The sequence below is a fragment of the Gadus macrocephalus genome, chromosome 21, assembly GCF_031168955.1.
Source record: "Gadus macrocephalus chromosome 21, ASM3116895v1".
Classification (NCBI taxonomy): Eukaryota; Metazoa; Chordata; class Actinopteri; order Gadiformes; family Gadidae; genus Gadus; species Gadus macrocephalus.
The window spans coordinates 7,078,518-7,089,845 of NC_082402.1; the positions used below are offsets into that span (position 1 = coordinate 7,078,518).

The 11,328-nt window shown below is 46.3% G+C and overlaps 1 protein-coding gene across 2 annotated transcripts in view; it reads right to left on the bottom strand.

Annotated features, from left to right (window-relative positions):
• Positions 1-1,084: 1,084 nt before the first annotated feature.
• LOC132449451 (A-kinase anchor protein 7) overlaps positions 1,085-11,328 on the bottom strand; it is a 30,019-nt gene continuing 19,775 nt past the window's right edge. The window contains exons 9-10 of one of the 2 annotated variants that reach the window (XM_060041092.1): positions 4,305-4,343; positions 1,085-2,142 (exon numbers count right to left, since the gene is read on the bottom strand). In XM_060041092.1, coding sequence (XP_059897075.1) covers positions 1,922-2,142; positions 4,305-4,343 — 260 coding nt within the window. In that variant the 3' untranslated portion in view covers positions 1,085-1,921. The remainder of the gene's footprint in view (positions 2,143-4,304; positions 4,344-11,328) is intronic. The other variant, XM_060041093.1, reaches the window with a different exon arrangement.

Here is an 11,328-nt window from a genome sequence, read left to right on the forward strand (position 1 = left end):
AAAAAGCATCGCAACCTATTGAGCTGTTGCAAATGACACACGTAGAATTTATGCAAAATAAATGAAAATATCTAAATCTTTCCTTCTTTGTCATCAGCACCATAACCTCCATCAATAAAATATTGAAATCAATAATCAATTAAAAATGATTCAACACTTGATTAGTGCAGACAAACGTCTTGTTTTACACTGGATACGTTCCATCATGACTTTTCGATTTTTAATAGACTCCCCCGCATCATAGCCAAGTAACATAAGAAGCCAGATGGAAGACATTGCAATAGCATGTTGAGAGGTTTTCAGGCAAAAACAGTGAATATGTGATTCATCATCAGCGTGGCAGACGTCTTCACCACCGTCGTCATAGATACACACTGGGTTCTGTGGCTTTGCTAACCAGCAACAGTGCTAGCCAAGGCCTGAAGTGCTCTTATAACATATGCTTCCGTATGCTAAACCTACCAATTAGGGATGGATCAGGATGTAGCAGTCAGGCTACGGTACATTAACCACCTAGACCATAAAAAGGGAATATACATCATCCATAGCGTGTGACGTTTGGACGGGGACTATATTTGGTCTATTTTTAAAAAGAAATCCCTTTAATGGATGCCAAATTATGATCGATTTTCAATTAAGTGTTTGTCCTAATAGAAGGTCCAGTGCTTTTATTAACTCGTTTTCATAGAAAAGGGAGTTGGTATTCAAAGTGTTTGTATACTATAAGTGTTATAAAACGCATTGCAGAAACAAGATTGACACGTTCCATTGCAGACATTTACTATGGGAGCACTCACCCAACATACATTTCAGCATGTTTGTTTTAGTTGCTGGAGAGTACATCACTACACTAAAAACTTGAGGGGTTTAGTGTATTTCGTAAAAATGATTCATAACTTTGGGTATTTATTTTTTGTTGCGCTGCCTACGCTGAAGGCAGTTAGCAGAAATGTAGCTACATGCCCAATGCTGGGATCAGTTTACTTTCAATTCAGTCGGTTAGAAACTTCAACCTAAACTGCAATTTACACGGCCTTAACACATTTAGACCAAACCGGGTACAAAAGGAGATCGAAGAAGAGTGTATATTTGAATAAAACGTGTTGAAATGAAAAGGTTTCTTGAACTACAAAATCGAACAAGTCCATCCGTACAGGCCCATGATGGCATAAAATAAAATAAAAAGCAAGTGTAATAAAATATCCAAGCCACGGTCAATTCAAACAGTAGTCACCTTGTCCCAGGAAATGCAGTACCGAACAGTACAATATCCTTCCGGGCACTCCATGACATCCGCTTTTGTTTATCAAATCTCCTAGTGTACTATGTGGGGAATCACATGTTTCAAGACAAAGACAGTTTATACCAACAAAAAACAAAAACAACGAACAAGTTCTAAAAAAACCCTTCGGTTTTTTCAGGACTTATTCAAAACGAAAGATGATCTGTAGGAATCGTATCACATGTTGTCCATGTGGTGCATTGAAGTGCAAACACAATGAACAGAACTCATACAGAGCTGTTGTCTCATAAACTTTTTGCACTGAATGAATCCATGCTGCCGAAAAAAATATATATCAATCAATCAATCATTTCCTATTGGGCAGCTGACACGACTGGATAATTAGCCTGTTAGCATGAGGGGACAGCATACACGGATACATTATCTCATTCAACTGGAATGGTCTGAGTGGCTGAGTCTTACTATTTCGCTGGCCACAGCTAGTGTCATCCGCTAGCTTAGATGGTCAACGAACTAGGCGGATCCGTTGGTTTGCTTGCAAGAAGTTCAGATCGTTCCTCTAGCGCCACCCTAGCACGTGCTTGACCGTTGACCTCCTAGGTAGCCCGGGCTGGCAGACTGTTTCTCTTGGCGCCCTTGTTTTCTTTTCTTCAGTCTCCTCCTCCCAGTTTGATGCGCTCACTTCCTGCTGTCTGTGGTGGAGTTGGCGCTCGTGTCCAGCTTTGCCGTGCTCTCCTTAGTGTTTTCCGGGGGCGGCACGGCTGCCGTATTAGGTCCGCCCCCGTTCTGCAACGTCTCCTGTTTGTATTGGTTCAGGGCGCGATTGACAGCGTCCTCGACTAACCGCTTGCTCACCCTCTGTAGCTCCGCCTCACTGGGCTCCTGATGCTGGCGGCCACCTGTGGAGAGTAGTAAGGAGAACGTTACGTCCTGCCCACACACACACACACACACACACACACACACACACACACACACACACACACACACACACACACACACACACACACACACACACACACACACACACACACACACAATAGATCACAAGCTACACAGATGTATGATTATATAGAAAGAAAAGGAGAAATCGAGAGAGAAAAAGCAAAATGGGCAAAGAAAGAGTCCAACAGCCCTGAATTAAGCACGCTGGAGTGATCATGGAGCAGAAACAGAGCCCTCTCTGCAGCTTTTCATTCAAAGACAAGAGGTGTTTGATGAATAAAAGCATAACCTTCCATGTGCAGGGCTTAGAAAATGTGGGTGCACACACACACACACACACACACACACACACACACACACACACACACACACACACACACACACACACACACACACACACACACACACACACACACACACACACACGCACACGCACACACGCACGCACGCACACACACACGCACACACACACGCACACACACACGCGCGTTTGAGTACGAAGCCAGCTACACAATGTAAACACTAATCGTGGGATCATTGTGTAACCTATTTTCCCACTCAGAGCACCTCCTTGTTGACATTTGGAGTAACAAATCAAGAGTGTTGCTATAAAAGCATTGAACAACTCTTCTATCTTTTTACAAACTGCCAGAAGATAGCACTAGAAAACAAGCTCTAATTATTTAAAGATCTCTTTCAAATTTGTATTCTGTGTGGGTTTCAAGCAAGCTATTTATTCACAGATTATCTATATTTACAACGGAACGAACATCAATGAACAAACAGCCTACCCGACTCATTTCAATGTCTTCACTGCGTGAATAAATATCGTTAATAAACAATGTGTTGAGCTGCACTCAAATGCATTTAATTAAATAACTAATGTTTCTGTTTTAAATTATTCACGTCAACACAGAATAAGACATTGGAAAAGTCCCCTGAATTCAAGTGTCTGAGCAAACCAGAGAAATATAATGCTGAGTCCTAAGCATGATTTATGTTTTCATAAAAAATATTGTTTTTCGTTATTTTCCCCCCTCAAGGGATCTCTCGGCTCATAAATTGTGCAATAGAATAGATGTCTTTTTGTTTTTACTACTCAAGTGAGACCAACAGCGATAATGGATCGGTTTTCTCCAACACCACTTTCAACTCAATTAAAGCTCCCCAGAGGAATTGACTAACAGGAGTGTTTTCCATCATCCACACTACGTTTACAGTAAACTCTCAGATTCTCCGTTGACCCACGCGTAATGGTCATGAATTCAATTGGATACAAGTCATGGGGAATTACATGCAAATGTACAGAGTATGTGGATCGTAAATGTCCGACTCGTCAAAAGTCATTGATAGATAGGTCAATGTTTGAGCGATTGCAGAAGATGCAACTCCTTGGGAATACTTTAAAGCTACGACGGGCAGAATTTTTTCCAATTGAGTGATAGATACTGAAGATTGTAGTGAATTCCTCTGTCACCTGCTTGGAACAGGAAACGGATGGAAAAATGGACGTTGTTTGGCTGCAATATTTACTTCACCTACTTTTTTATTAATTTTCACTTTACCGTTTCACTTTATTTTTGATAGATTTTGGTGTAAAAAAGACCTTGCATTTACATTCGATGTGTAAAAATATAGATAATCATATAATAAATATAGATATAGATAAATATATATAATATACAACAATTAAATATGGAATATAATTATTAATAATGATTTCTATCTATGGTTTTAGTAGTCAATGTATGCAAAGGCGAAGAAAAAGATAAATGCTTTTAAACTAGGTTAAAGGTTGATTAGAGGCTTGTGGAATGTATAATCAGCATGTAATTACTCACAATCAATTCCAGAGCAAGAAGACACTTTTGATTGGTGTGCAATTACAAACGTTTTTCATACTTTTCTTGAAAGATTTACAAGAATTACTGCAGGTTCCAACTCTGTAATTTGAACTATTCAATGATTGGATTTGGTGACTATATTTGAGTGCATTCCTTTGATTACATCCAGGATAGAAATCAGGGCATCATTGTGAGCTTTTGAAGGATGGCTCGCGCCACTGGCGATAGCCATAGTGATCGAGAGGGGCGTCGCGGGACGGGGGGAGACGTACTTGTGCGTTTGGAAGGAGTGAGTGGGCTGCGAACCAAGTCTGCAACACAGAACACAAACAGAGAATGAAAACACTCAATTGACAAAAACAAAGACCAAACCAAAAGACATAACAAGGAAAGGACATACCAAGACATATTTTCACAATACCAATATTGCTCTAATATTTTATAACTCTTCTTCAAAATGCAACCAAAGTTCAACAGCTATGGATACAGTTGTCTGTCCCTATTTTTTTTATTTATTTACAACCTACCTTTTGTTACCCCTCTCTCTACGTTACGTTTTTTTTGCTAGCTCTGTTGTCATGGTGACATTTGAAACCGTGCACTTCAACTTTTAACAATCCATGTGGTTGTGACATCTCAGTTCCTGTCATTACTGCGCAATCTGCTGCTCAGTCTCTCCATCAATATGGAGAGACTATCTCTCCGTATGGAGACATAGAAAGGGAGAGATAAAGACACAGAACACAAGGTACCACTATACACCTGCTCCACAAACCATCCCAGAAATAACCGATAGAAAGATGTGTGCATGTAAGTGATATTGGAGTGATCATCTCGCTCCAATATCTCTCTTCCGCTTGCGGTCTGCAAACAGTCGATCACTTTGCCTGCCTCGCTCTGTCTCTCGCCCCCCCCCCCCCTCCACCCCACTGTCTGCCCCTCTCGCTCCCCAGCCACACTCACTGGTTTAAATCCCTGCTTCACATCAATTTGTTGTTGTATTTTCAGTTGCATCCAGCTTGTTTGTCAGCATACATCCTTTCAACACACACACACACCAATGCGGTGTGTGTGTGTGTATGTGCTAATGTGTGTGAGTGTGTGTGTCTCCCACAAGCGGCGCCAGACAGACCGGCTAAATGCACCCGGCGGCCTCGCCTGGCATGCTAATGAAACCACGCCGGCTCCCCGGTAGCAGAGGCTCTCCGTCTCTCTGTGTCTTATCAGAAACAGTCATTGTCACTCTTGCACTTTAATCCCAGGTTTTCGGTGCTCTGCTTCCTGTGACATGGCATTACGACTGAGGGGAGATAAGAGTGTGTGTGTGTGTGTGTGTGTGTGTGTGTGTGTGTGTGTGTGTGTGTGTGTGTGTGTGTGTGTGTGTGTGTGTGTGTGTGTGTGTGTGTGTGTGTGTGTGTGTGTGTGTGTGTGTGTGTGTACAGAGCTTGAACCATGGGCGTCTTGCATAGCATCTGACCTTCTAACGCAGTACTTTTCCTTCCCTTTACCGTGGTGGCTGCCTGCTGTCCTCTCCTGTCAGATCCCGCCTACATCACTTTAGCACAATTGATTGCCTAGCAATCCTTCTCTAACCCCCTCCGTCTCCCGCTCTGCCGAATCCCCCCCCCCCCTCCCGCCCCGCCATCTACTGTCGTTGGATCAGAGAGTCAGCTATTCGGATCGCTTGCCAGTCGGGCTCAGTGAAGTCCTGAACTTTCCACTGTGGAAAAAGAAACACTAGAACAGTCCCGGGAAGAGGAACTCGTGGATTGGCTGATGAGGCGGCCGTCTTTTTTTTGAGAGTTCATCTGAAGTTCTCGCCCTTTACAAAAACTGTGCTGTAGTGGACTGGAGGAGCTGGAAGAGGTGTGTCTGTGTGTGTGTGTGTGTTTGTGTAGGGTTGTGTGTGTATAGGGGTCTGTGTGTGTGTAGGGGTCTGTGTGTGTGTAGGGGTCTGTGTGTGTCTGTGTGTGGGTGTGGAGTTGTGTGTGTGTGTGTTGTAGATGAGGAATTACAAGGACAGAAAAAATTGTGAGGGGGGGCTTAATGGAGGAGCAGCTTCCTGAGGAAATACCAGAAATCTTCCTGTGCTCTCAACACACACACACACACACACACACACACACACACACACACACACACACACACACACACACACACACACACACACACACACACACACACACACACACACACACACACACACACACACACACAGCGTGAAGCGAGCATTGCATGTGTTACAACCGATAAGCCGTCCGCATGCCTCTCCATATCCCACTCTGCAAACACGGCATACATTAATAATCATTACCATGGTAACCCCTCATTCACCCACACAGGCAAGTGGGAATCAAACACGGACACCACGCCGGTTGTGTTGCCATACCGCGGGTTAGCCGAGCGCGCAGTTAGCCACGCGGCTTAGAGGGGGGGGTTCAATGTTTCGCCAATAAAAAGCTTAACGCGTTCGGAAACTAAATGGATCTTAGTAATAGGTGGAGGAGGGGCCTTCACTCTGCGGCTCATCAGCAAGGTCAGGCTGACTCAAACATAGGCCAAAATACATCCATCATCTACAGGAAGAGGCAGGCCTGCTGTGGGGGGGGGTCACCGTGGAGTATATGGTTCAGCTCATACCCGGTCTGGTCGGGGAAAGGTTTGATTGCGGATTGTGCCTTGGCGACGGGGGATCTGACTGTTCTCTGGGGACAAACGGGCCTTTTCTCAGCCTCTCCTGGAAGGCTGCGTTGGGCAGACCCAGCAGGCCAAAGAAAAGCTTCACTGTGGTTTGTGGCGGTGTGTGAGTCTTTTAGTTTCCCAGAATGGGGACAAGCACGTGCGTGTGCGTGTGCGTGCGTGCGTGCGTGTGTGTGTGTGGCGAAAAGTAACCAGGCAGTTTGGAATTTGGCGGCGCAACGAAAAACCCCATGACTGGCGACCATTAGCTCAATTTGACTGTTAGAGGGTGAGTGGTGGTTTAGAGAAGAGAAAAAAAAATAAAAAAAAATACTTCATCTGGCTTGTTGGAGGGGGGAGGTTTCCTTCCATGAAAGTCAGATTTGCGAAAGCCCTCTGCAAGTCACATAGTAATCACAGTAACTTGTATCGGAGAGAATGCTCTACATTCTGTACAAGCCCTGCCCAGAGCTGTGAATGAGCGGCGATGCACCGTGTCAATAACAGACCGCACTCTGCAAACAACCCGCGTTAAAGAGCTGAACGTTACGCAGAGAGATGGCTCCGAGCTCCGCAGACGAGCGCGTCCAACAGCACAGCAGGGGTGTTACGAGCGCGTGCCTCTCTATAAGCTAAGTCACGGCACGAGGAACGAGTCCCGAGCCGCTTTTATGATCAGGCTGGTGGCACGGCGCTTTGATCTCAGCTGCGACCCGCCCCGGCTCTGGTCCTCCTCGGCCCGGGGGGACGATGGATCATCAGCTACTCAGCAGTTTTGGGGGGGCGGTGACGTAGCCGTGGTGACCTAGTTCACCAGGCTGGTCTAGTTTTTGTTGATTTAGTTGATGCTGCTGCTGATCCCGCTGATGCTTACTGGCCTTCGGGGCCCGGCATCTGTGCTGCGCTAATGAAGGCATGGCAAGATGAGAGAGGGTGAAGGGGAAGAAGAGGACATGGAGGAAGCATGAGGGAGGAAGAAATAAGGACCTGATGAAGTACATGAGGAACGACAGCGAGAAATAATGCACGAGAGAAAGAATGCGGAAGGAGAAAGAATGCGGAAGGGTCGACCAGATGCAGATAAAGATGGATGGGTAGGGGTGAACCAAGAAAGATGGATGAATAATAGTAGCAGAAGAAGGAAGCAGTGAGAAATATAGAGAGATGGGACAAAATAAAACAAATGAAGTAAGAAGTACATATAGAGATCGTGGGGAAGAAAGAAAGAAAGAAAGAAAGACATGATGAAGGAAGATAGCGAGACAAACCGTTGCGAAAAAAGGTTCAGGGAAATGCCATCTTTGCCCTCCCACGTGACCACTGTGCTACACGCTTCACCAGCCATGATGAGCCGTCACCCATCATCACTCATCGTCATCTCCTGGCCCTGTCTGAAGCCACCTCCTCCGGCCCCCTGCATCTCCCCACTGTGTATTTATCTATTAATAGATATCACACACACACAATGCATCTCGTGTCTCCCACTGGGCTGACTATTTATCACACTTGTATCCCGAACAAACCCACCCTGTGTGTTGGTTTAGGAGCCCGTTATTCTTTCCCCCCCCCCCACTTAATAACACCCAGCTACTCGTGACCCAGAGAGACGAGTTTACAATGCGTTTACGGTGTGTCAGGGTGAGTCCAAATACCCCGTCCGTCTGCACCGTCACAGCTCCATGGTGCCATGATACACGCCCCACTGTGCGTGAACTCAGTGTAGCGTAGTTCGACCGGGCTCAAACCCCCCGTCTTGAGAAATGTGTGAAGATATCCCCGGCGACAACAACAACACCCTCACGCTCGCTCGCACCTACTCAGAATTATTTCCAAACATGCCCACAGAAATGCGCCGGAAAACAAAAATATTAATATTAATACACCATAACCGCAGGTCCCGCTACAACACACGGACCAATCGCGACCCGGCTGACCCCATTAGTGTGGAGATTAACTACGGCCGCGGCAATCAAATGCTTTATGGATTAGGATCAAAAATGGAATCGATTGCAGCAAAACTGAAGTAAGTGGTTCCAGATGAGAGAGGAACAGACAATGTTCCACCTCGCCTGTGGGGTGTAGCGGGCAGGTCTCTGGTCAGGGATCATCGCCTGAAGCCAGGTGACAGACCCTGTTTCCCCGATAACACAGTGTGTTAAAACACAGGCGCAGCACCCCCCCTGAGGGGAGTCGAAATGTAATCGCTCTCCGCAACTTAACTCAAGCCCACAGCGGTGTCGATCACCGTGTTGACAACAAAGTCAGTCAAATAGCAGTCAAATATGTAATGGCTGGTGGTTATCGTACATTTGAATCGAATCAACGGAACTCCCTCCATAGTCCGTGAGACTGTTTCGTTGCTTTGATGTCTGGCGACAACTCCCCACTCACTGAACATTTCAAACCAATATGATCAACCATGTCTCAGCGTCCCCCCCGAGACCATGCGGCAGGCTCTTGAGTGAGGTCACTGTGTCACGATCCAATCCTGGAAGATCAGATGACATTGCCCGAACGTTTACCGAAGGGCTCCCGTTTCAATATTGATAACGTGTCCGAACGTTTACCGAAGGGCTCCCGTTTCAATATTGATAACGTGTCCGATTATAGAAACGCAGTATGAACGGATGGCGTTTCCAACGTCTTTAACCTACGGCGGCTCACGGTAAACCCGCTGGGGTAGAGATGGCAAACAGAGACTCCCTATGGGACAGTGACTCAGATGTGGAAGCCAGCGTGATGAGCCTCAATGTGCTTATGCTCTGGGCTCTAGACTTAAGGCAAGCCCACACCGGACCGAAAATCGGCGTCGGTGACGCGAGTCTATTTGGTGTGGTCGCTCAAATCGGCCACGGCGGCGTTAATTTCAGCCGATTCAACATGTGTAATTAATCGGCCATTCGAGTCGGTCATTCTTTTACCATTCTGATTGGTGGAGGTCTAGCAGCTTGACTAGCGAATCAGTGAAGCCCGGGAGTGAGGATGGTAAACATACCAGATAAACAGTGTAATCGAAGAAGAGGACCTGCTACTTCAGGTTTTCGTGTTTTTTGACCCACAATACAGATTAGCGCCGCCTGTTGTTTAGGAGACATTACGGAACGTACGGCGTCGGCTGTAATCCCGTAGGTGTGTACCGCCCATGTCGGTGTTCGAGTCGGCCAGATTAAATAGCCCGACTTCATTTACCGACGCGAATCGGGCAGTTGGTCCGGTGTGTGGTTAACTTTAGGCCTCCTTAAAAAAAGGCTCTATATACTGTATGTGGGAAAAAACAAATAATGAATCACAGCCCAAAAATAAATGCTAATTACGCATCGAATTTCATACTGTGCTGCGTCAGACATACTGAACAGAGGGAAAGAACCAGCACACTTTCTTCTCAAGGCCTTCCATAAATAAAGGCCTCTAAAAAATCCAGGTAAAGACCGAAATAAAACAGAAACACCCACATCCAAAGCCTGACTCATCACACAGCAAACTGTGTCTTTATCACTCATAAGACATGCATTATCAACGCTGCAATTTACACACACACACACACACACACACACACACACACACACACACACACACACACACACACACACACACCACACACACACACCCCCCCCACCCCCCCCCCCCCCCCCACCCCCCCCCCCCCCCCCCCCCCCCCCCCCCCCCCCCCCCCCTCCCCCCCCCCCCTAATGGCTTCATGCGGATTGTCAAAGGTTGAAGGCAATACGTTTTTTGTTTCCCATGAGAAGGCATTTATCTTATCTTGTTACGGTGACACAAGGATCAATCACGTGGAAACTAGATAGAAGCATGGGAGCGTAAAACAATAACGACATATTGGGACCACTAAAACAAGGCACTTCTAAACGGACGACTAGCGCACCATGTGTTACTCTGGCTGTCTAAACACATTAGGGTGTGTGTGTGTGTTATGGGTGGTTGTGTGTTCAACACCTGCACTGAGTGCGAACAACGCTGCATGTCGCCTTGTCTAATCAACAATGGTTGAACACACACACACACACACACACACACACACACACACACACACACACACACACACACACACAACACACACACACACACACACACACACACACACACACACACACGGCTAGCCTATGACCTGATCCCTGTTGGTTATGCCCCACCGTACTCCTAAATCTCCCTCGACCTTCCTATCTCGGAATAAAACTCATTGCAATCCCCAAAAATGGATCGATCTTCCTCTCTCCCATGTCCCCCCACGACCCCCCCCCCCGACCCAGAAGTAGGACACAGTGGTCTGACTGTGTGGAGCACTGTGCAGCTGCACCCAGAGAGGGAGAGAGAGGGGGAGGGAACGCTGAGGGGGGGGGGGGGAGAGAGGGGAGAGAGTGTAAGAAAATGGCAGTGGTAAAGGAATAAACTCAAACCGAGAACCAGAATGGGAGCTAAAGAAAAGCAAACGGCAGGCAATGGGAAAAACAGACTTGTGCGTTTGTATTTAGGAAAACTAAGTTTCCCAGATACAAACACACAGCTTGCGTTTCCCAGCAATAACCTCTCTCTCTCTCTAGCGATAGTGTCAAAGTCTGCATTTACGACCGGACGATAAAATTTAGCGCAGTGTGTACA